Consider the following 26513-nt stretch of genomic DNA (forward strand, 5'->3'; position numbering starts at 1 on the left):
TTGTGATGTCACAACAAAGCAGTCACCACCCTGCAGCCATGCAGGATTTGGTTTCTCTGAGTGTTTACCTGAAATCTGCTATATCTGTATTTAATCACTCAGAAAACAGTCAGCCAATCAGAAGAGAGGCTCAGAGCCTCTTCTCTCTCCTGTTCTTACTAGAGCTCCAGAGAGAAGCCTGAGAGAGTGAAAAAGTGTAAAATACGGGACCTTTATTAAACTTAATTTAACTTCAGCTTTTTACATTTTATTTTACATTTTATTTATAGATTACTATTTTTAGTGTTTTTATTTGTCTTTATGGTTTGATTTGTTGCTGTAGCACTGCATATACAAACATTATTTTTCTGTACTGTTGTGGATAAAAGAAAAATGCAACAGTTCCAGGTACTCTAGAGCTCCCAGTCTTTCTTTATGATTATAATTATAAAATGATATACAAATGTTACAGAACTACCATTGCTTACAGCAAGCTAAGCAAGCACAGACCAGATGCTTATGTGTCTTTACTACTTAGCATAATGCAAATGATTCTTCAAATGATGATCAACAAAAAATAGGACTGAAAAGCTAATAGTGTCATCTGTGATCACAGGATCCAACCAACGGCTACTACAACGTCCGAGCCACCACCCACGATGAGGCGCGCCCCCAGTCACGTGCCATCCACTACCAGGGAGAGTTCCGCTCGCCAAACCCAAGTAGCGGGCCGGCCGGTGCCACATCCAGCGGACCCTCAGCTGCCCCCAGCGGTGCAGTTCCCCCAAGCGGTGTGCCAGGCTCAAGGACAGGCTGCTATGACCCCCGCCCGCCTTCCAGGATGTCCCATGCCACCTACGCCCAGTTCAACACCTTCTCCAGGGCGGCGCCGAGCCAGCAAGCTCCTCCCAATCCGGCACTTCAATCGCCTGGAGATTACCCGGGAGACTGCGGCCTGCTGGACAACACAACCCAGCTGGCCTATGACAACTACGGATACCCCTCCCAGTATCCCAGCTACCGCATGGGCTTTGCTCCGCCCATAGAGGAAGGGCCAGCCTATGAGATGTATCCAACTGGACAAGGGACTGGGCCAGGGCCAGGGCCGGGGCCGGGACCGGGGCCGGGACCGGGGCCGGGACCGGGGCCGGGACCGGGACCGGGGCCGGGCCCAGGACAGCAAAGTCCTGAAACAGGGCTGGGGAAGTATGGAAGCTCCACTCGCTTCTCGTACTCGTCTCCCCCCTCTGACTATTCCCACAGACACACACAGCGGATGCAGACTCATGTGTGAGAAACACACACTCACTCTTTGGCTCGCTTTTTTGCAGCAGCAGTACTTACTACACATAAAAATACCTACCTTTCTATACATACACATTCAAGAATCTGTTCTCTCTCTCCATGGCAACCAGTGCATGGAATTTGGTTAATTTTCTGAACCAATAAAACACAACAACGCACAGCAGTCAGCAGCATCGCATATACAGTACTCTAGTTAGCAGCAATACATACGACACACGCAAAGCGACATTCACACACATTTGCGCAGACCTTCTGTTACGTGCAGTGTTTATGCTTCGACAAAAGCAACAGCGTGCCACAATCAAGAGAAAAGAGACAAACAGAGGAGTAGAGCACTTTGAAGACAGGAAAGAAGAGGAGCGCCGAGAGCTTAAGGAGGAGCAGAGGAACCGTTTCCTTCCTGCAATCCTCGTTTTTGCTCTTCGACCATCTCCAGTCCCCCCTCTGCATCACATCTTCCCTCCCACCCCATCCCTGTAAATACGTGCAAATTCAGATTTGGATCATTTTAAAGTTATTTCCTTGTACAAACCTATACAGTGTGATGCAGTGCAGTGACCTACAGCAAACCTCACACCTTTTTCTTGCATTTTGTGACTCTCACATATTGCAAAACACAGACACACACACACACACACACACAGATCTTTAAAGACTCATCTGTTTCTATGTATTGCAGCAGCGGGGCAGCTTGAACTATAACTATATCTGGCACTTTTTGATCCTCTTTCCTCACTAAAACCTGCCCAGTGGCCATTTTTTTTACAAGATCTACCTTGATTTAAGTGGGACAAAGCTTCTTAAGGTGGTATAGTGAGTGACCAGAGTGCCGATGCTTATGTGCCAACACACACAAACTATTGACACCGCTTCTTCCGCTTCTTTTGCAAAAGCGTACGAGATGCTCTGGACGACGAGGTTTTGTACATGCCACATCTGAGAGGAAAGGAGCGGTAGCAAGCATCTCTGTAAACTCCTTCTCCTCCTCACCGCTCATTTTTATCATCATGATACATTTCTAGACTTCACATTTCACTCAAGGTCAATGCTGTAAACAGTATTTGTGAAACGAGGTGTGGCAGGAGCGCTTTTTCATTCAATGAATTTCTGCAATTTGTACAAAAAAAAAAAAAATACCTCCCCTATCCTCAAGTGTCAAAAAATATTTGTTTCTCTCACTTGCACAGTAGAATAGATTTTTTTCCCATATTTATACCGAACCATGTGGAGAAAAAAATGGCATTCAGAAACATTTTATAGTATTTTTATAAGGAGTTGTGGACCAAAGGTTCAGAGTTTTTGGGTGACACTCACTTTTTAACGTGCAGGTGGCAACGTGAGCGTTATTGGAAACGTTTGAGTTTCTTTAAAAAGAGATGGATGGTATTTTTAAAGTGGATGTTGTTGTAGACTTAAATTAGAAGATTTGAAGAGCTCCATTCCATAAACGTGAATATCCAGCAGGCGGGGGAGAAGCCTCTCTGGTGGATATCTCCGTTTGGTGTGAAACTCTTCCTTTGACTTCCGGTCTTCTGACTGGACTGCCTTTTTTTTAAACGTCGACGACATTCAAAAGTGATGGATGGAGAACAGGCAGCCGCTCGCTCTGAGCTGGGCTGTGAACGCAGATGGTTCGAGTGTAGTCTAACATATCAACATGAAGGTACAGGGGGTTCTGTCTAGCTCATACGGTACGATGTACATTTATGTGTAAGTGTGCTGGGTTCCTCACCGCAGCAGAAACTTTTGGTGGTATTTTATGTCTGAGATCTTTCCATCATGTTGCGTCAGCTTTGGTTTGTGTGATTGGCTTTTGACCCCACAGGTCAATGATGATCAGCATTTAAGATATTGCTTGTTTTGCTCCAAACTCTACTGATGCAGCTACTTAACAAGTCCCATATTTACCAAATGATTCCTCCAATAGAGGACAAAAAAAAATGTTTTTGTTGCAGCTTAGTTGCTTTGCTTACCTTCCCAATAGTAGGTCGAAATTCACAATATGAGTTTACAAAAGGCTTTTCAAGACTGTAATTTGATCAGTGTGGATTATTATCTGTGTAGCAAGTTTTAAGAGTAGTGATGGCTTTTTTTTTTTTGGCTGACGTAAAAAATAATTTTAAGTAAGAAGTGCTTAAAATGAAGCCTTGCTTATAAAACACCGGTGGATGTTACCGTTGTCCTTTTCGGACGTTTATTTGAGATGAAAAGAGCTAAAAGCTTTTGAATGGCTGTGTGCGACTGCTTCGTTTTGTATTCTCCAATTTGAGCAATTTTTCTTGTTACAAAATCACGTCTGTGGGGAAACGAACACAGATATCCAGTTGGCTGTTTATGAGCAGTGAGCACAAGAAATTCACTTTTGTTCAACGTATGTGGGATCATGTTTTTCTGCGGTTGTTCGCCTCCACAGGAAATAATTAGACTTCCAGTCACTTACTTACAGTGTTACTCGCAATGTGAATACTGCACTAAAAACATCTCAGATAGCAAAATGGAACTTCTGGCACAACATATGCCTGGCTCCTCGGCCTGAGTCTGGACCATATACGTCCACATCTGGGCAGAGTCCAGCTGTTATCCTGATGATTTTCTGTGTGGGGGCGCCAGAAGCGGTCCAGATGTGGAAGAAGCATCTTACAATCATGCTCTTTATATGGGCCAAATTTGGGCTGTGGAACCGGTTTTATACTTAGCTAGAAGAAAACAAGCACGTGGCCAAAGTATGGGCCGGATTTATTTCGCTATTTCCAAACACAGCTACTGGTGCTAAAACAAGATCGGTGAAAAACTGTCGGCTCATCATCGGCCATAATGTCACCGCTGCAGTGTTTTAGTGTGCACACTGAGCTTTTGTGAGTGAGATCAGATTCAACAGTCTTCATCGCACCATCTCACAACTTCACCTTTTTATGGTGACAATCATTTCTTGACAGGACTCCACAGCTGCTGCATCAATCTGTACAACACGCTGAACTTGAAATTATAAGATTCCTTCAAAAAATACAACCTCATTTTTTAAGAGACATCAAGTGATACACTGAACGTCTTTTAGCACCCACCAGATGTTGCTTTTATTTCAACCTTTTCTTGAGGGAACATCTGCTTTATCTGACAGACAAAGTGAGGAAGGACTGAATACAACAAAGTGTCAACCACTTGTATCTGTGACATGTTTTGTTGAGCGGTTCAGAAACGAAAGCAGGTGAGGTGCCGCTCTACGAAAAAAGAGATCAGAGGCTGCAAAGTGAAGCCAGGAATCTTAGCACCTCCAGAGGTAATCATTGAGTCTTTATACTTATAAGCCGCCCTATCAACCCCTCACAGATACAGTATATTATGGTAACTTTGTGCTAAGGGGCAGTAAAATTTGTATTTATTGCCCCTGTTTTGAATAAACACTTTCAGAGAGGAAAGCCACCGCCACGTCGTTTCTGATTAGAATATCAGATGGAACCTTGCAGCTCCAAGGTCACGATATAAACTGTTTCAGCGGTTATGGAGAGAAGAACGGCAGATGGAGCACCCTTTTAAATTTATATGGTTATCACAGCCTTGGTACTGCATACTATTACCTCTTTACAACCTTTTTACAGAGTTGTAGCCGTGCAGTGTTTTGCATCTGACTTGCAATGTCATTATGACCTTGTGTAGAATGAGTAAATCTGACACAGTGGAGGTACTGAGGGGCCAACAAATATATGGCCAGGCCACCCAGGTACTTAGTCATTACCTCTTAAGTATTTACAGTCTGTTGACAGTGGGGGCATATAAATATGTAAAAGACACCATAGATGCCAAACGTGCAAAATGGATGTTTACATTTGGTTCTGCGATGAAAAAAAAAAAAAACATGTGGTTTGGAAGGGAATGTGGAAGTGTTTACTTCCCCCCCCACACACACTCTTTTCTCATGTGTACCTCTCACCGCTGTGTGTATGGATACTCTCTCCTGTGTCACATTCATAGCCACCTACCAGCTTCCAGATTTAGCGGTTGAAATCTGAACCTTTCCATGAAAAGAAATCATTGCAAACCTTTCTCTCATAGCTTTCTTCCATATTTTTTCTTCAAGATGAAAACATATGGGGTAGATATAGCGATCTAGCTTGTACAAATGTGTGTGTGTGTGTGTGTGTGTGTGTGTGTGTGTGTGTGTGTGTGTGTGTGTGTGTGTGTGTGTGTTGGAGGGGCCGGGTTGGGAGTCTGTTTTTAGAGAATATATAGCTTCACGAGCTCATGACATCCATTGGCAGTGTTCATTATTTCGCGATCTCCTTTCTTTCTATGAAAACCTGTATTTTCAGTTATTTTCTTGGTATTACTTTGTGGTGTTACGTCACCAGAGGAAGAAACGACTGTGGTCAGAAGTGTGTATTTAAACTTTTATACACAGTATTTCGTTTGATCTTGTATGCATCAGATAGGAGGGGGGGGGGGGGGGGGGGGGGTTCTGATTAATCCACCCAGCGAAAAAAAAAAGAGCGTGGACGTGTGCATCTGTGGCCAAAAACACTGCTCAGCCAGGCCACAAATAGCCAAAATTCTGTCTCAACTAGGCCAACCCAGACTAGAACCAGGCCAGACCCACAGCTAACTGCTCTGTTCCATGCTGTGCTGTGCTGTGCCATCCCTGGCCAAGAGTGACTCAAGTGGCTCGGTGTCCATTTTTACCTTGTGGAGTCCTCAGTGATGCCAAAAGACTGTGCAAAGAAAATGAACTGAGCAGACAAACAAATGCAGCAGCCATTTGTGTTTATTGTGTTCATGGTATGCTCATGGGTGACTGTGTTTGTGAGTGTGTGTGTGTGTGTGTGTGTGTGTGTGTGTGTGTGTGTATGTGTGTTGGCAACATGTAACCCCAGTGTGATTTCACACCATTATGAATATGTTGGGACCACTGCGCTGTAGAAATAAAAGGGTTTGACTGATGTTTTTGGCAAATATCACGTTGTCACCTGCTGTTATGATGGAGGCTACTCCTGACCACACTTGCATTTAAATGGGCTCAAAAAGCTACAATGACATTAGATTTCCTTTTTTATCAGATTGTTATTCATTCCTTTCATAGTCCAGTAATCAGTTTTGAGAAAAAATTATTCATTTAAAGGCAGTATTTATGCCCAATAATTCACTTCCTAGTGAATATGTGTTAAAGTTATAATCCTTGAGATTTTTATTTTTATAGGGCTACATCAAACCACCTTTAAGATGTCAAAATTGTGTTAATATAACCATTTCATGTATTTGCAATCATATCTATATACAGTATTAGCTTAAAACTGATTAGGCACATTGTATACCCGCACACAAGGAAAGATAAGTGCACACACACATTTTGTTCAGTGTGGAAGACAACACTGGAATATAAGTTCAGCATTACTGTGTCAGATGAATGTGTGGACTATTAGCCGTGCACAGTTACAGAGTCCTGCGGGCCAGATGAAGGATGGCGATGTCATCTTCCTGTACCTGCTTTAGCCAGAACACTACAAGTCTGGAAACAAGTGTGGATAAAATCAATACAACTTCACAGAAGTTACTCTAAAATTAGTATATTTCCTCAGTCATTATGAAAAATGTTAAGTGCTCTTTGAAACCGCTACTGTAGCTTCCATGGAAACAATTGGCGTAGGATGGACTTTGTACTGCAACTGGAACTGATGGTTCCAGTTCTAACCCTAACCCTTTCAAAGCCCACCTCAGTCAAACCCTAGTAGGAAGCCGGCAGTTGGTGAGGCAGAGTGAAGGAGATGACATTGTGTGTGTGTGTGCGTGCGTGCGTGCGTGCGTGCGTGTGTGCGTGCGTGTGTGTGGCCTTAGGACAGGAGGAAGGAGCTGAGGTGGTGCGCTCGTCCCTCATCCAGCTGCTGAGCCTGTCTGCTCTCTCTGAAACAGCTGCACGAGTGAACAGGATGAATCGATGTTCTGTTCGCTATCGTTGAGCGCGTGAAGACAATGATCAGAGCAGTGAGAAGGTTTCCATGTTGCACTTAAAAACTGTGTGAAGTGGACGTGTGTGTGACGGCAAGAGCGGGACAGTTTGTGTGTTCAAACAAGCATATATTCTCCATACTCCGAGTCTTTATTTTTATCCCTATATATTGTTCACATGTGTATTCTGTTCATGTTGGGTTCCAGTACTTGTTTATCCATTTTACTCAAGAAAAAAAAAAAAAACTGTACAAAACACAAAAGATATTATTGATTTTTTTGTTATTTTCATGTTTCTCTGTTTGATTTCTGCTTTTTTTCTTTCAAATTGTATGTAATTATTTTTCCACAGTATTATAGAAAATAAAAGAAGACATGGCTTTCATAAGAACACAGGTAAAAGTTCTTTTATTTATTTGCTGATATCGAGTTTAGAGAGTTATTGAATTATATTCAGTTTATATATATATATATATATATATATATATATATATATATATATATATACGTGTATGATGCTTCAGGATGTGTCTTATGTTTTCAACTCTTGACTCTCTGAATGAAGTTTGTACATCTCGCTCTCTGTTGTTTATTTAGGTCAAACTATGAATGGCTGTGTCTGAACAGTTGTTATGACACTCTCTCATGTCGAGCAGCCTGAAGAGGGAACTAAGTGTGTGTGTGTCTAAGTATAGCACACACACACACACACACACACACACACACACACACACACACACACACACTCACACACCGGGGGCATATAGAGTGTTTACCTGAAGCTGGCGCTCAGCGAACAACGCCAAAACAAACATCTGCAGAGTCTCAGTCTCTCCTCTTGTTTTCTCTCTGTCGTCCCCATAACCTCTCTGTTTGTCTCTTCCTCTCTCTCTCCTCTCTTCATCCCTCCTTTCATGTCCTGCTTTGCTCCTGTTATCGTCCACTCCTTTTTCCTTTTCTTCCATTGTCTTATTCTGGCAGCCTCCTCTCCTCTCCTCTTTTTCCTTTCCTTTCATTTCCTTTCCTTCCCTCTTCATCTCTCCTCTCCTCCTGTCCTCTCCTCTCTCAAACATCCCCCTCTCTCCTGTTTTCCTTTTATCCTCAGTCATCTTTTTCACATCTTGTTCTCTCTTCTTCAGTTTTTTTAGTCATCCTTTCATCAGTCCTCTCTCTGTCTTTTCCTTCATCTCCTCACCTCTTCTCTCACTTCTCCAAACTTCTTGTTTACCCACTTCTCCTCCAACTCTTTCATCATCTCCATTCCTGTCTCCTCTCCTCTACAGTCCCTTCTTCCCTCTCTCCTCGCCTCATCCTGTCAGTCCTTCTCTCATCTCTCTAACGTCGTCCTCCTCTCGTCTTCCTCTCATCTGAGGCCTCTCACACATTCTCCTCAGCCATTCTTTCACCTCCTCTCCTTCCCCTCCGTCTCTTCATGTCCTCCTCTCCTCTCCTCTCCTTTGTGCTCTTTGCTTAAATCATGTTGTCAGTCCTCCTCTCATCTCTCCTCTCCTCCCTCACGGATCTTCCTCCAGTCATCCTTTTCATTCGTTTTTACATATCAGTGTTTCCCTCCACTCCTCTCTCATCCTTCCTCCTCCTGTCACTCTCACCTCCTCTCTCTCCCTCAGTGTCTTCAGTTCTGCCTTCACCTATCCTGTCTGTCGTCTGCTCTTCTTTTGATTCATCTCCTCTTTCCTTTTTATGTGTTATACGTTTTTCTTTCACTTTTCCTCCGTCATCCTTTCACCTCTCCGTCTCTTCCTCTCGTCTCACTTTTCTTCCAAACCTCCTCCTTTCCCCACTGTTTCTCCTCTCATCTCTCCAGCCTTCCCCTTTCCCCTCTTCTCTTTTCCTGTCTTTCTCTCTGTCCATCTTTCACCCCCTCCTCCTCTCCTGTCTCATTTCTCACTTATTCTTCCTCCCTTGATCTTGTCTCCTCTTTTATCTATTCTGTCTCTCGCCTCCTCTCCTAAGTTCTTCCCTTAAATCAGAAACCTTCTCCTTTCCCCTTCCTTCCTCCTCTGTCCTTCTCTCTCTCTATTTTTCTCCTCTCCTCATTTCACATCCTCTCTTGCCTCTCTTTCTCTCCTCTCTTCTCTTCCCCTCTAGCTACATGTCCTCAGTCCTCCTCTCCACCTCCTCTTTGTTCACCTCTTTACCTCATCTTACCTCTTTCCCCTCAGCCGTTGTTCCACCTCTCCTCTTTTGCTCTTCCCTCCTCTTTCTCCACCTCCTGCAACCTCTCTTCGTCCTCCCCCCTTTTTTCTTTTCTGCTCAGTCTTCTTCTTTTCCATTTCCTCTTTTCTCCTCCTCAGTCCTCCTTTACCCTCTTTTCCTCTTCTTGCCTTCCTCCTCTCTTCTGCTCCCCCCTTTACTCCTCCTTTCACCTCTCCCCTTTTTTCTCTCTTTCCTCCTCAGTCATCTTCTCCTCCTCCCAGTCTTTGCAGTAGCTCTTCAGTTCTCTCTTCACCTCTCCTCATCTGTTCTTCTTCTTCTTCCTCCTCTCTCCTTTTCTTTCCCCCCTTTTCCACTCATTTCCTCGCCTCTCCTCTCTCATGTCTTCTTTCTGTCCTTCAGTTATCCCTTCTCTTATACTTCTCAGTCCTCTGCCACCCTTTTCCTCTCCCGTCTTTGTCTCATTTCCCTCCTCACTCCTCTCCTCTCTCCTTTGAATGACAGGGAAAATGGAGAGAAAAAAAAAGCAAAAGCTAGAAAGAACTAACGTCTACGACAGAAAAAAAAAAAAAAAGAAGAAGGACAAGGACAGAAGACAGACGGGGAGCGTTAGAGCTGATGCCTTTCTCATCTTTACTTAGTGTGTTATAGTGATTATCGTCTCCTCTCTCCTCCTGCTCTCAGTGATGTCTGGAATAACCTTCAGTGCTGCACTCCCGACTCCAGTGGACCCCCCCCACCCCCCCACTCCACACACACACACACACACACACACACCCTCCCTCCCACTCCACCACCACCAACCACTTCCATTTTATCCCCTTGTTCACATTTGAAGCAGTCGTCGTATGGATTATGGCCCCTCTCATGCTTGGCACCACACTCAGCGCCTGAGATATATTATCATATTAGTGGAGAATGATGTAATGCATTTCAAGACATTTGTCCTTCGCACACCCTCTGTCCCTCCGCAGATGATGTCACTGGCTTTGTGTCTAGGAGGCAGAGAAGTTGTCAAGTGGGCTTGTGGGGTTTTGTGCTTGATGCTGTCGCCGCCTTGTGGCCGGAGAGCGGTGCTGCGCGGTGAGCGGCGGGGAAGGGAAGGGAGTAAATTAGGGGTGGTAGGTAATTATTTATTACGGAAGCAGATGATAATGTGACTCATAATGGATGTCGTTGGTGTAACTGTACTGATGTGGTCTGTTGGGTCAGGGACAGGAAAAAGGAGACGGACGCTTTGGCTCTGACTTGATTGCAAATTAGAGTTTGACCGATTTTGAAGATTTAGAAGATAATTGCCAATGATGGAATATTTTGTTGGTAGAGGACATTTCATTAACTTGATCATTTTCATTGAAAAACAAAAATGAAATTCCCCTCATGGGCAAAATAAGGAAACTAATAAGAGTATCCAAGACAGTGTTGTGTAGGGTTAGAATTAGAATTATTAGTATTAGAAATAGTTCAAGCTGAGAACCAGTAGTTTGTTTATCATTTATAGTTATTTAACTTTAGCTGATGATGTAGTCTCATTGAGATCATGAAAGAGTTTGAGGACAATATCAAACAAACTGCAAGAGATTTGCTGCAGACCAACATATTGGTCACTAATATATAATGTTTACACACTGATTTTCAAAGCTAGAAATATTGATTCAAATAGTGATTTGCCAATGACAGAAAATAGAAATAATAGCAGTAAAAATGTAGGAAATGTAAGATGGATCTGTTTTTTTTTTACACACACAAAGGAACCGAAGTGTCATGAGAGAAGAAATGCGACTATATGAGGATATAAAGACAAGCCTGTTTATTCAGAATCTGCCGATGATTATCAAAAACAAACACATTTAAAATACGAAAGCAGAGCCAGACAAAAATGAACCTCTATAAACCCCCTTTTTTTTTTCCCGACAATGTGCGCAGATTTTCTGTGCTGAAACACTAACTGACCCTCGATTGGCTTTTGATTTTATTAAACTAATTAAGCACAAAACTGAAGTGATGACGGTTCGTATAATGAGATCTAACTGCCCTGTTTAGTGTTTTGGGGGGAGAAAATCCTGTGAACTCAAGGAACACAGACCGGCTTCACTTCCAGACAGGGACCAAAGATCAGGTAATAAAGCAGGACCCACTGTATGGCCCATATCATGTGGTTCCTTTCATGGTGCCAAGGAATTCTTCAATTAAATGAACACAAAACAGGTGATCACCTGTGAAGCCTGAAGCTCGGTTGGTAATCCAGCCTTGGTGCTCTCTGCTATTTAGTAATCAACCACTATAGATGCACAATTTTCTCACCTGGCTCTGAATTATTAACAGGTGCACGATGCATGCAAAGAGCAATGACATAAAACTCAGGCAATTTCATTTCACTCCAATGACCTTGTTAAACGTTTATGCACATTGTTATAATGCTGGAAGCCCATCATGAACAATGTAATTTGTAACGGGCTTCCAATGAAGCGTCCGTGCAGATGTTTTGGGAAAAAAAAAACCATCACTAAAAGCCATTTTTAAAATTAAAACTCTTTATCGTCCTCCCCTTCATCACCGCACACTCACTTCAATGAAATAGATGAGGGTAAAAGACTCAGATGGAGAACTCCGCATTGTATGTGCAAAGTCACTGGACTGATTCTGATTAAACACTGAGGGATGATGCACTTTGCACCTCACCGGGGCGCTATAGTTAAAGGTCAAACCCAAACTCTCAAATGCCTCAACTCCTACACAACTCCAATTAACACTGACCTTTCTAAATACAAAGAAAGCCTCATAAATCACACTGGCCACCCTATAATTGATGGTGCACAGATGTTGTGATTTTTTTTTTTTTTTTTTTATGTCACCGTTTAGTGCAACTTCTATTGGCAGTGACGATCGTCTCCAGAAGCCTTAAGCAAATGTACTGTAACTGATATAAAGAAATTTAGTGTGTAACAATGACGATTCCTGGCTTTATAGCTGTCTTTCTCTTCTGGAAGTTGATGTAATATTTTTATCAGCAATTTGTGCAGATGTATTCAGAATATGATCCATCTTGCATCCTTTGTCTATTTGAAGATGGATTATCTGAGTCATGGTCTAAAGAATCCCTGGCCTATCAGTAAAAACTGTGGACAGATTATTCCTCCTCAGTGTTAATGCCGCTAAAGCCTCGTCTTTCGCAGAGAGTTTTAAGATGCAGAGACACATCTGATGAGGCTATGAACTGACCAGCATGTCTTTCAGCTGCTCTGGTTCAGGTCCAGGCTTTGGCAGGGCAGGAGTTTGGCCTGGATCACTGCTCCTTTTGAAGAAGCAGGCAACATTTGCTTCTTTAAAGCGCTTCCTTTAAACACACGCAGGATCTGTGAGCAAGAAAAGGCAGCAGATAGATTAATACGAGAGTGGGAAAACATTGTGAATTGGCAAGAGAAATGCAAACACCGGGTATTGTGTTGGAAGACATCGTGCTGGCGTCGCTACCTGCAGTGCAGCAAAGAAAGATTTGTTCTACAGCTTCACGGGTTCGAGGTCTGTGGATTGTGGATTGGGAGAGATTATGAGTGACTTGTATGTCATCAAAATGCAGATGATGCATCACAGCGAAATCTGTCATTGTTTGTTCGACAGATTTGGCTTCTTGTCACACACTTCTCGCTGTAAATCAGAGTAAAATAATTCATGGTGGGATTCTCCAAGGAAAACGTTTCACGCTGTAAACACAGGAAACGAGAAAAAGCGTGCCAACATTATGCTTTATACGTCCCACTGTGCTTGACAGACAATACAACAATGAAAAATAAAGGCAAAATGTCATGGCATTAATTAAAGCAGTGTTAAAGAGGAATAAATTAGGCAAATATGATGTGAATTCAACTGATATACTGTACAGGATTAGGATTTAAACACAGTTTAAACATGCATTTCAACAACAAATGTTTTTAGTCTAAATTGTGTTTAGTCTGAGGTCTGGTCTGATGAACAGGAAGCAGAAGAGGAGAAGGAGATGATTTCACAGAATAATTAGGCAACACTTAAGGCAAAACAATTAGGCAAAACCACTTCCTTTATCAGTTTACTACATTTGCTTTGCCCACTTCTTGTTTATTGGGGAGTTGGTTCTGCCGAGCATGCATGCCCTGGATCACACTTCTTCACATGGCCGTAGCTACATGCTGCTATAGACCACAGCAAACCACAAACACACAGGCACAGACCGGCTCCAGCTGATCAGCTGGATGCTTTGGTAATTTCATATAACCTGCTTTATGAGATTTAGATTTCTTGTTCTTTGTCTTGCCTCTTTTCCTGACTCAGTAGTGTCCAGAATGGTGAATGGTATTGTTGCTGTTGTAAATGCATCTCTGTGCCTCAGTATCAACCCACTGAACTTCTAATTAGTGGATCCGCTGTGCCCCCTGAGCCACAGCCGCCCCGTTTGTCTCAAGTTTATCCTTCTTACTTTGTTATAAAAAAAAGAAGAAAAAAAGGTCAAGGTCAAAAAGGCCAGGTGAGAGACATGACCAGGTACTGTGGGGCTTAAGGAGCAACCGTCCTGATCAAAGCCGTCCTCATCACAGCAGGAGACGGAGCAGTTACAGTAATCCTCAGTGCGGCTGCAGTGAAGGACGACCATGTGGAAGTCCAGGTTTGGGACTGGATCCAAGGGACAGGAAGGTTTAATACATTACAGTACAATGTAAAGTTCAAGTCTCTGACCCCGGTGTAATCAAAACCTGTGGTGCATTCTTACTCGATTTTATGCATCCTATGTGATCCATTTTTATTCTAATTATTTATTTCTATTTTTTATATCTATGTTACTCTTTTATTATTATTCCCTCTGATTTTACATTAAACCTTTTGCTCAACAGAACCAATCAGGTGATCTCTGAGTCCAGATTTCAGACTTCTTTTTTCTTTTCAGTGTTGAAGAGTGAAGCACAGAGAGCAGATAAAACCTGACGACTCATGTATCAACTGTGACCTTCAGAGCAGGAAGGACGACACGGAAGATGAGTTTGTTTTAAACAAACTTTACTAATTCTCATGTGAACTGTATTCAGATGTTCTGATGTGTCTCCTTGTTGCACATTGGTGCAAGGTGCTCCACAGATCAGGTCAAAGGAAAGAGAAGAAAGAGAAGTTCATTTGTTCACTTCCTGATTCTAACACTGTGAGTGTGGTTTTGACAGGAAAAGCACATCTGTGATAAGACTTTAACCCTGTGGTCTGTTAGAGGAGAACACAACACCTCACACTGGTGCAGTTTGGACTGAGCGAAGCCAGAGAACATGACGTCTGTCGCTGTGATACTGGGACTGCTGGTCTGCATAGAGGCACCAGGTAAGACAAGAACACTAATGACCTGTTATTAACAGATACAGCAATGATACGTGAGCAGGCTTCTTTACTGTGAATGATAAACTGAGCACCAGGGGCAGAACTGATGAACATGTAAAGTTCATGTTGATTAGAAACACACACATGTTCTATCTGAAAGAGTGTGAGAAGTCAGGAAGACGAGGTCAGTTAGTCCTTTATGTAGATTAGAAAGAACAATTCTTTAACAGTTGAAACAGTTCAAGTCTAAATGTACATGGTGACGTCACTGTGGGACTGAAGGGGTTTTGTTTTTTCAGAGGACACAGGTATTAGATTTCATTTCTTAATTGAGAAGTACAGGTCGAATCGATATTTTAAGATCTTATCACATTCCCCTCTTCGCTGACATAATGTTATAGTTGTTAGTATCAATACTTTTGATGATCGGTCACTTTATTTCATCAGAATCAAATATATGTAATTATTTATCATGAGTTAATCTCAGATTATATTTTATATCTATAAAAACATAAACCTGAATGTGTTGAAACACAAGGTTCAAATCAGTGGCTCCTCTCTTGTCTCAATGTTCATCTCACTTTTAATGATCACTGACTAATTCATGACTGAATTCAACATTCAAGGGATTTTGTGCTGTTGTGTTGTTTTACAGGCTCCAGTGCTGTGACTCCTGTATTTGTGCAGAAGGGGAAGGATTTACTGCTGGAAGTCATGGAACCTGATGTACCTGAGAATTTCAGCCTTCTTTCATGGAGATTCAATGGAAAAGACGTTCTAGTAAGATTTTTACCTAGTAAAGAACCAATAGTCTCTAATGTTGTTTACACTGGAAGGGTTGAGGCTTCTGTGAAAAATTTCTCTGTGAAACTGAAGAATCTACAAGAGGCAGACAGTGGAGTTTATACTGCACGAGTGATTGGGACTGAAGAAGAACAAAAACTAGCTGGATACAACGTCACAGTTCAAGGTAGGTTTGTTAACATCCCAGACACTGACATAGACAATCTGCTGCCATGTTTCTAAAACGCTTCATGTAAACTTTCCCCCTCAGATCCAGTGTCTCCAGTTGCCATGACAGTAGACTCTGTGTCCAGCAGCTCAGACTCCTGTAGCCTCACTGTGACCTGCAGCACACAGGACTCACAACACATCAACAGCACCTTTACATGTGACACCAACACCTGCAGTCAGGAGGGAGGAGAGAGGTCAAAGGTCACATCCTCTGGTGCTTCTCTCAATGTCTACCTGCTGAATGACTTAATCATCTGTAACCATAGCAACCACGTCAGCTGGACCAACGACAGTAAAATGATTGATGATTTCTGTTGGAGATACACTGGTAAGTCTTTACAATAACACTGACACAGTTTGGAGTTAAATTCAGAGCATATAAGAATTTATTTTTTAAATAAAACTTTTACTTTGTCCAAGTAAATAAGTTCTGAACATGATCAACCACCATGTCAGAAGTTTTTTTAAAGGGACATTAAATGATGATAATGATTAAATCAATAATTTAATTTCCTTCTGCTTTTGATGATGCAATTTACCGTGTTTGACAAATGTCGTTGTTATTACTGAGTGTAGAACAAATAGGAGTTAGCACAATAAATACTGTTAAAGTTAAATATCAGTAAACATTGAAAGGAATAACAGATTTATTACTTCTTCTTAACCACTGTATCAGTTTCATTAAGGAAACAACCTGTGTTGTTGTGCTGCAGGTTCAGAGGCTGGTATCTCTCTCTGCCTGGCGAAGACAGTCGTGTTCTCTGTCGGTCTGGTCATCATGGTGTCTGCTGTCATCAGTGTCCATCTCATGGAGAAGCTCAAGAGGCACAAATAATCAAACCGTTCTCTACTGATCAACTTCACATGTGTCTCACAGTCTTATTTAAATGTAAAGTTAAAGGTGGCCTGTGTGGTCATTTCTTTTTTATAGGTGGGTCCTTCTCTTGTATTATGCATGTGCACAAGAAATGTAGCAAAGCACCGACAAAGTGAAGGAGGGAGAAGACTGCAGACATAGATGTAAACAATTCAGGGTTTTATTTCCTTTATAAATTATCTTTGAATATACATGAAACACTTCTGTAAGGTTTCAATGATACAATATAAACAGAAAAAGAAGCATTTTATTGAACATGTATTGTTTTTTATTTAGAAAACGAACTTGAAATGAAAATTATTCTTTATTATTCATTGATTATACCCAATAATCAATTTTCTATCTTTGTAAATACAACGATTGTAAAGAGATTCCCCTGTTGAAAATGTTTATAGAGGTTGTTTTATTCAAAAATGTACAAAAAATATATAAATTTGATTAATGCAATATATGTCACACTGCATGAAGTCATATTTACAATATTCTTAAAAAGATTGCACTTACATCTGTTTTGTAAATTCCATGTTCTTTAAACCAAATAATTGATAGTTTTTTAAACCATGTTTTAATCTTTTCGCTAAACTAAGTAAAGCAGTTTCTTATATTTGCAACATTGCATTTAATAAATCTATAAGCCTCTCTCACATCTTTGTAATTTTGTGAATTATACCTGAAGATCATATGTCACTTAATCCCACTCTGGTGTATTGTGAGTTTCTCAGCAAGGAATCTAACATTATTGTTAGAGGAAACACACTTGATACACTGACTGCGCAGCAAAATATGATACAGAAACACAAAATATTTAATTACGATTGTCTCGAGGAGTTTCACTTTTTAGTTGAACTTAAAGGAATACTTTAATGAGACTTTATCTTTGGAACATCAAATACTCTAAAAGATACTCTTGAAAGAGGTCTCACTAAAGTGTGAAGCTTTTTCCAGCATAATAAACTTCACTAACATTGAGCTAAATCTGTGTTATATGAAATGGGATTGAGAATATCTGAACCTCTGTCAGAACTTTTAATGTTTTACCATCAAAGGTGTGTTTCCAGTGCCAGGAAGCCCTTCCAGCTTTCTAATGACTGATTTTAATGATAGATAGATAGATAATTTATTTATCTGAATTCATGTGTCCATCAGCTCATTGTTGTACTCTTGCTACTGTCTCATGAATGACGTCACACGCGACTCCAGGCTCCGCTCGTGGTTGAATGTAAACAACAATGGCGACGATGTGACAGAAGTCTCTCGGTACATAATACGGTCTAAGACCGACTGCCAACAGTTCAATATCCCGACAGCAGATCTTCACTGGGATGTGACCGGGGTTGAACCATCTATTGTTCACAAGCAGAACCAGTCCTCCACCTTTATTCTTCCCGCCTGCTCGGGCGCTTCTGTCCGCTCGTACTGCAGTGAAGCCGGGTAAATCCACACAACGGCCGGGAGTGTTGTCGTTTCACCGGGTCTCCGTGAAACACATGAGACAACACTCACGATGTGCTCGCTGGTTCTTCACAAGTGCCTCCAGTTCATCACACCTGTTAGCCAGGTATAAAGGCGTATATCTCCATCTGCTAGCATTTAGCTTAGCCTCTGCATCCAGGTGCTTCTTCAGCTCAGCTGGTATAGGATGTTTAACTCCATATCTGGTTCACTTTAAAGCCAGGAGTTCTTCTTTTATGTACATTATTTTCTCCTTCCAGACGAAACAACGACGTAGAATAAAAAAACACCACTCCACAAGAAATATACTAATAATATATTGCAGAAAAAACTAAGAGCTAAGCAGACTTGCTGCCACTTGTTGCCCGCGCATCATTTGATTGTATATAATAATAATAATAACAATAATAATAACAATATAAATAAAAATAATAATAATAATGATAATAATAATAATAATGATAATATAACCAGGTTTGACGGATCCTGGTGTGTAACATTAAATACAAAACCATGTGACCATGTACAAGGTGAGATACATTAGAATTATTGCTAAAATAGTGTCGGCCGGTATAATCACATCATATTATTATAGTAACTACCTGATGGAGAATCATACATAAATATCCAACATTAATATTCACACTAAATTACATAAATGATAAAAACAGAGAAAACAGCGCTGAGTCGTTGCACGTATGTGTGGTACTTAAGAAATTTAAAAACTATTTGATTTTCTAAAAACAATTTAATTAATCTGACAGTTAAGATATATATTGTGTTTTGTATTTTTCATAGTTCATAGTTTCATTTGCATCTTGGTTATGCTGAAAGTTATTAGTTCAGATAATATAAGTGACAGATTGTTGACAGATTTCCAGGTTGATTGTGCATCGATTTATTAGTAATGCCTTAAGGCTCCAGCAGGGGGAAGTCGCGCTTCTCTCCTTCACCTTCACAATACAGGAAACATTATAAATGTAGCGACATGTTGATAATTGTTCATCTGTCATTGCTTGTCATTACGAGAGAAAGGCTGTGAGTTTTATATACATTTATTTTGCTTAAGAGTTTCAGGCTAACTTCATTGCTGTATAAGCTAGCTACTGTTATCTTCCCGCTCGAGCGTCAGACTGTTGTTATGCCATTGTTTGTATTTGAGACTCTTGATATATTGAGATATGCTTGTACTGTATGTAATTTCTGACTTAATACATACGAGTGAAGATGAGAGCAGTGAAGTGCTTTCATCCCTCTTCCCTTGCTATTCTGCCTATTTTAAAGGCGCAACATATGTACGTACCCTACGCTGTAACGTGCGTTAGTACGCACGCAAATGCCGACGCACGGCATGTGACGTACGTGCGGAAGCTGGCTGCAACGCTAAGCACGTTGCAGCGTAGCATATTGGTAGCTACGTCAGATTCTAGATTTCTCATCATTTTGCCTTTGATCAGCTGTATCAAAGGCACAGGTATGTGAAGGAAACCAACAGTTTTCCTGCTTGTTAGTCATTGTACTCAAGACCTCACCAGAGACACACACGTTTATCAGAGCATCCACTTCCAAGATACGTTTTCTTCTGTGATGGAGAACAATTCACGTCAAGGCTCAGCTGCTCCTGTTCTTGGAGCCATTCCCAACTTGTCCACTGCTCGTCCCAGTGGATTCACTTCTTTCCCCCCTGGTGTCACACGAATCCTTGTTCAGCCAGGCCCCTCTACAATCATCCTGGAGTTACCAAGCAAAGAGTTCGATTCTCCTGCCTCCAGCTGTCAAGCCACACCAGAGAAGACCACCCACTCTGCTGACTCTCCTTCCTCTGGCTTTCACGGCACAGCACAGACCGGACCATGGTTCTTGGACGACAATGTTAGAGCTGGAATGGGGGACGCCATTCCCAACTTGTCAACTGCTCGTCCCAGTGGATTCACTTCTTTCCCCCCTGGTGTCACACGAATCCTTGTTCAGCCAGGCCCCTCTACAATCATCCTGGAGTTACCAAGCAAAGAGTTCGATTCTCCTGCCTCCAGCTGTCAAGCCACACCAGAGAAGACCACCCACTCTGCTGACTCTCCTTCCTCTGGCTTTGAAGCCATCGCTGAGACCATGGACAAGACCAAGCTGTTTGTCACCCTGCTGACCGTGAGACTGCTCACTAAGTGCCGTGTCCTGGACATCTGCACGGAGGAAGAGCTGGCCACCTACGCCAAACAACTGGTGAACCAAACGCTGCAGGGACTCACCGTGAGAGACGGTTTCTGCCCAGATGAAAAAGACATCAAAAAGATCTGCAGGACCGTCATCAAGGATCTCACCAAGAAGCTTGGGGGGAAGAGCTCTCTGAACTTTGTAATGCTGTCAGAGCAACCAAGCGTGGAAGCAGTCATCGTCAACACTTTACAAGCCAACATCTCTAAGTACTCGACTGTGTCTGCAAGCAAGAAAACACGTAGATGGAGAGAACTCCTCTGGCCCGCCATGAATGTCATCACTACTTGTGGCCTGTTCTTCTTGGCCGCAATCTTTTTGTAAACTCCTGAAGGTGGCACGGTGGGGCAGCGGCTAGCACTGTGGCCTCACTGTTGCCAGTGTCAAAGGACAGGCTAATGCTGGTGAACAGCCCTAGCCTGTCTCCTATCACTAGTTTACACTGTGCCACACAGGGGGGAACTGGGCTCACTGGTGGTTCTGGCCTGGTTACTGAGGCCAGGACCACCACTGGACCCAGTTCCTCCCTGTCCTGGCGTGGGTTTCCTCCGGGATCTCCGGTTTTTCCCACACTCTAATTCAAACTCTAATTTGGACAATAAAATCATTCAATTAGATACTTTTGATTCCTGAATGGACTTCTTCTTTAATATAATCATATGACATGACATATATAATATTTCCTAATCATATTTATTCATGTTGAATATTGATCATACAGTATGAGTGTAATTTATTTTAAATCTTAATCTGCAAAGAACATTTTAACTCATTTAAATGAAGAAAATATAGTGGAGAAAAAGTTCAATATTTTCCTCTGAAATATGAAGTAAAGCACAAAATGTGTTTGGAAAATCTTAAGGGGTTTTTGCAATGGTTTAAATGACTTTAAGTGATTTCTTAAGTTGAGAACAGCTGCAAACCTTGCAGAGCAACCACAAGTAGCAGATGGATTTTCAGTTTTCCTTTAATATCTTTTTATGAAATATTTTAATAATTTGCTGCATGTTTCAACACATGAAAGAATTTAATTCAAGTCTATAGAAACCAGACAAGTACAAAACTGTCTGTCTCTTAACGGGAAATCATTGAAATATTATTCTGTTCTGAGCAGTCTTCTTGGGATGCAATAACATATGTGATATATTTACAATAATAAACAGCTATTAAGCTTTAATTAGTTTATATTCAGCTAGTTTTTTTACTACTTCAGTCCCTGTCACTCGTGCATTATAAACTCCACTGTCCACCTCTTGTAGATTCTTTGGTTTCACAGAGAATTTTTTGACAGAAGCCTCAAGCCTTCCAGTGTAAACATCAGAGACTGTTGGTTCTTTAACAGGTGAAAATGTAAATAAAGCTTTACTTCCATTGAATGTCCATTGAAGAATTTAAAATTTCTGAGCTACATCAGCCTCCATGACCTCAGGAAGTAAATCCTTCCCCTTCTGCACAAATACAGGAGTCACAGCACTGGAGCCTGTAAAAAGAGACACACAATACAATAGAAATCACAGATTCTTTATATAATCTTTAGTCAATAATGAGTGTTAGTCCTAAGCTGCATGTGTTGTACCTCTACCGGCCAAATCAGGTACTGATACCTCATCACACTTTGACAGTGCTTGAGCCCACCAGTGATTTCTATCAGCACCCAGACTGAAGCACCCATATTAAAATAAGAAAATGTGTCCACTGCATGATTTTAATATTTCAGTCAATTAATTTAAACTCCTTCATTCTTGTTTTTTTTGTTTTGTTTTGTCTGTCTAATGTTTCATATAATCAGACTTTTTTGAACAAGCTTCTTGGCTTTCTTCCTCACCTGTGCTCAGATATTTTAATGTCATCTTGATATGTTAATGCTAAGGTACAACAATCAGATTTTAGAAATATAATTTGAAGTATTAGTAGAAAAAATTAGGTTAAGAGTACATATTAATGAAATAGGTCCCATTCTGACACATCTCATACTGTGATTCATATGAGGAAGTGAAGCGTGTTTTTGCTGTGTCTCAACCAACCTCCTACCTTAGTGCACATGCACATACACATATTTTCAGTAGGGGGGGCTGTCCTGGATGTGTATGTGGTTAGCATTCGATTCAATTTAGTTAAACTTAGAGCAGTGGAGAGGAAAACTCCCTTTTAACAGGAAGAAACGTTGGACAGAACCAGACTCAGGGTGGGCGACCGTCTGCCCACAGCCTTGTTACACGTTTGTTACTTTTGAATTTGGACTCAGAAGCCGACACAGACAAGGTGGAGATGGTTTAAGGTATTTTAATGTCAAAAGTTTAAGCAAAGAGGAAGCTGGCGGCTGGCAGAGGGTGTGAAGCAGGGAATCAGCTGTTTGTGCCAGACTGCAGGCTGAGGTTGCCATGGTGATTTTAAGTTTCTACTGAGTGAGACATGGATTCAGTTGAGAGACACCTCTCAAACTCTGGTTTACTGTGGCACTGGGTATTTGAAAAGACAGGAAAATATTCGCCTCTCCACCCCTAAAAAGTTTTGAATTCAGTGAAAAATAATGAATCAGTCATTAACCTGTATTGTTCTGATATTAGGTCTTTTACTGGGCTGTGTGGTTACTTGATTCCTGCTGAGATCCTATACAGCATTGTCAGCAGAGGGCGCTCAAGTGCTGCAGGAATGACATATTTTTGTAGGCCTATATGGAGGTTACCATCACCCTGGTTACCGCCACAAAAAAGCCAATGAGAGTTTTCCATTGCGTGATAATCTCTTCACAAATGAAAACCACTTTTCTGTTTTTTGAGGCCTAAATCCAATCACCATAAAAAGCTAATATGCTATCCCTTCAACATCACTGGAAATATGACGTTTTCAAAATAAGAGTTCACACCATATTCACTATTGATGCATTTTATTGTCGTATCTGTAAACACTGGAAAAGAGAAATACATTGACTGATGTTACTTCATTTGAACACAATTCATATAGGCTGAAAAGTAGTAACAAGACAAGTTCATATTTTTACACAACTCAACACAATATTAAACACTTACCTGTTACTTAGCTGGTGTTTTCATGAAAACTAAGGTCCTATAATTACCTGTCTGAAAGGACAGGTAAGTAGCAACAACAGAAGGCTTTTAATAGCAGAGTGAAGGAAAATTAAATCCTTTTGCTCAACAGAACCAGTCAGGTGATCTCTGAGTCCAGATTTCAGACTTCTCTTTTCTTTTCAGTGTTGAAGAGTGACGCACAGAGAGCAGATAAAACCTGACGACTCATGTATCAACTGTGACCTTCAGAGCAGGAAGGACGACACGGAAGACGAGTTTGTTTTAAACAAACTTTAATAATTCTCATGTGAACTGCATTCAGATGTTCAGATGTGTCTCCTTGTTGCACATTGGTGCAAGGTGCTCCACAGATCAGGTCAAAGGAAATGTAGAACAAACTGATATTTGTCTTAATTTTGGTTGGTTTTCTGCTTTTTCTTTTATCTTTGTTTCCTAGAGTGCAGAGTGATCACTGTGTAAAGATGACAGTTTATGTTTTTACACTTCATCACAGGTATTTTCCATCTTGCATAGAGTAACCTGAGAACACGAGATGTGTTAAATACAGAGCGATCGGAAAGGAAGTGGTCATCACTGCAACTTAAGTGCTGAAGTGAACAAAAACTGCACCAGTAAAACAAATACATAGAACAAAGATTAGCAATATGTCGTTCCTATGTAACATTTTTTATCCTTCTTTTGTTTCTTTCAAAATTCTCTTGTCTTGGAGGCCACAGGTGAAAATGACTCTCCAGTTAACTCTGGTAGTCAGAGTAAAAAACTAGGAATGTTAAGTCAATAAATAAGAACTATACATGTAGAGAGAGCTATTATTTATTAAGCAAAGAAGCCCACAGGATTTGCTGGAACACATATTACTACTATTCATCTTTTCATGGATATCAATTGGTACTTTCATAAAGGTTTGCATTAAAAAATATTCAGTGTTTATTAACTGATCTCAAGCAGTAAAACAGAACTTAGAGAAATTCATTTGTTCACTTCCGGATTCTAACACTGTAAGTGTGGTTTTGACAGGAAAAGCACATCTGTGATAAGACTTTAACCCTGTGGTCTGTTAGAGGAGAACACAACACCTCACACTGGTGCAGTTTGGACTGAGCGAAGCCAGAGAACATGACGTCTGTCGCTGTGATACTGGGACTGCTGGTCTGCATAGAGGCACCAGGTAAACACAACACCTCACACTGGTGCAGTTTGGACTGAGCGAAGCCAGAGAACATGACGTCTGTCGCTGTGATACTGGGACTGCTGGTCTGCATAGAGGCACCAGGTAAGACAAGAACACTAATGACCTGTTATTAACAGATACAGCAATGATACGTGAGCAGGCTTCTTTACTGTGAATGATAAACTGAGCACCAGGGGCAGAACTGATGAACGTGTAAAGTTCATGTTGATTAGAAACACACACATGTTTTATCTGAAAGAATGTGAGCAGTCAGGAAGACGAGGTCAGTTAGTCCTTTATGTAGATTAAAAAGAACAATACTTTAACACTTGAAACACTTAAAGCCTAAATGTACATGGTGACGTCACTGTGGGACTGAAGGGGTTTTGTTTTTTCAGAGGACACAGGTATTAGAAGTCATTTGTTAATTGAGAAGTACAGGTCGAATCGATATTTTAAGATCTTATCACATTCCCCTCTTTGCTGATACGATGTTATAGTTGTCAGTATCAATACTTTTGATGATCGGTCACTTTATTTCATCAGAATCAAAAATATGTAATTATTTATCATGAGTTAATCTCAGATTATATCTTATATCTATAAAAACATAAACCTGAATGTGTTGAAACACAAGGTTCAAATCAGTGGCTCCTCTCTTGTCTCAATGTTCATCTCACTTTTAATGATCACTGATTAATTCATGACTGAATTCAACATTCAAGTGATTTTGTGCTGTTGTGTTGTTTTACAGGCTCCAGTGCTGTGACTCCTGTGTTTTGGGAGAAGGGGAAGGATTTACTGCTGGAAGTCATGATACGTGATGTACCTGAAGATTTCAGCCTTCTTTTATGGACATTCAATGGAAAAGTCGTTCTAGTAAGATTTTCACCTGGTAGAGAACCAAGAGTCTCTGATGTTTACACTGGAAGGGTTGAGGCTTCTGTGAAAAATTTCTCTGTGAAACTGAAGAATCTACAAGAGGCAGACAGTGGAGTTTATACTGCACGAGTGACAGCGGATCAAGTACAAAAACTAGCTGAATACAGCGTCACAGCTCAAGGTAGGTTTGTTAACATCCCAGACACTGACAGAGACAATCTGCTGCCATGTTTCTAAAACGCTTCATGTAAACTTTCCCCCTCAGATCCAGTGTCTCCAGTTGCCATGACAGTAGACTCTGTGTCCAGCAGCTCAGACTCCTGTAGCCTCACTGTGACCTGCAGCACACAGGACTCACATCACATCAACAGCACCTTTACATGTGACACCAACACCTGCAGTCAGGAGGGAGGAGAGAGGTCAAAGGTCACAACCCCTGGTGCTTCTCTCAATGTCTACCTGCTGAATGACTTAATCATCTGTAACCATAGCAACCAGGTTAGCTGGACCAACAACAGAAAAATGATTGATGATTTCTGTTGGAGATACACTGGTAAGTCTGACAGAAGAAACAACCTGTTGATAATAATAATGCACAGTGTGGAGTTAAATTTAGAGCACATAAGAATTTATTTTTTTTTAAATAAAACTTTTACTTTGTCCAAGTAAATAAGTTCTGAACATGATCAACCACCATGTCAGAAGTTTTTTTAAAGGGACATTAAATGATGATAATGATTAAATCAATAATTTAATTTCCTTCTGCTTTTGCTGATTTAATTTTATCGTGTTTGACAAATGTCGTTGTTATTACTGAGTGTAGAACAAATAGGAGTTAGCACAATAAATGCTGTTAAAGTTAAATATCAGTAAACATTGAAAGGAATAACAGATTTATTACTTCCTCTTAACCACTGTATCAGTTTCATTAAGAAACAACCTGTGTTGTTGTGCTGCAGGTTCAGAGGCTGGTATCTCTCTCTGCCTGGTGAAGACAGTCGTGTTCTCTGTCGGTCTGGTCATCATGGTGTCTGCTGTCATCAGTGTCCATCTCATGGAGAAGCTCAAGAGGCACAAATAATCAAACCGTTCTCTACTGATCAACTTCACATGTGTCTCACAGTCTTAT

At 41.1% G+C, this 26513-nt stretch overlaps 3 protein-coding genes across 4 annotated transcripts in view; all 3 read left to right on the plus strand.

Moving 5' to 3' along the window:
* kirrel1b (kirre like nephrin family adhesion molecule 1b) overlaps positions 1–7609 on the plus strand; it is a 76350-nt gene extending 68741 nt beyond the window's left edge. For both annotated transcript variants that reach the window (XM_087178817.1, XM_023424421.2), the window contains exon 15: positions 596–7609. In XM_087178817.1, the coding sequence (XP_087034943.1) occupies positions 596–1273 (678 nt within the window). In that variant the 3' untranslated portion in view covers positions 1274–7609. The remainder of the gene's footprint in view (positions 1–595) is intronic.
* A 6240-nt stretch (positions 7610–13849) lies between these two features.
* On the plus strand, positions 13850–17262 carry LOC111668458 (uncharacterized). Its single transcript, XM_023424538.2, has 4 exons — positions 13850–14730; positions 15383–15697; positions 15782–16069; positions 16455–17262. Exons 1-4 carry the CDS (start codon positions 14679–14681, stop codon positions 16574–16576), a joined length of 777 nt encoding a protein of 258 aa, XP_023280306.1. The 5' UTR covers positions 13850–14678; the 3' UTR covers positions 16577–17262.
* A 7240-nt stretch (positions 17263–24502) lies between these two features.
* On the plus strand, positions 24503–26506 carry LOC111668414 (uncharacterized). Its single transcript, XM_023424473.2, has 4 exons — positions 24503–24604; positions 25257–25565; positions 25650–25937; positions 26344–26506. Exons 1-4 carry the CDS (start codon positions 24553–24555, stop codon positions 26463–26465), a joined length of 771 nt encoding a protein of 256 aa, XP_023280241.1. The 5' UTR covers positions 24503–24552; the 3' UTR covers positions 26466–26506.
* Positions 26507–26513: the final 7 nt, after the last annotated feature.

The sequence above is a fragment of the Seriola lalandi genome, unplaced genomic scaffold (genome assembly GCF_002814215.2).
Source record: "Seriola lalandi dorsalis isolate HSWRI2012SDOR001 ecotype SW California unplaced genomic scaffold, Sedor1 jcf7180002054736, whole genome shotgun sequence".
Lineage (NCBI taxonomy): Eukaryota > Metazoa > Chordata > Actinopteri > Carangiformes > Carangidae > Seriola > Seriola lalandi.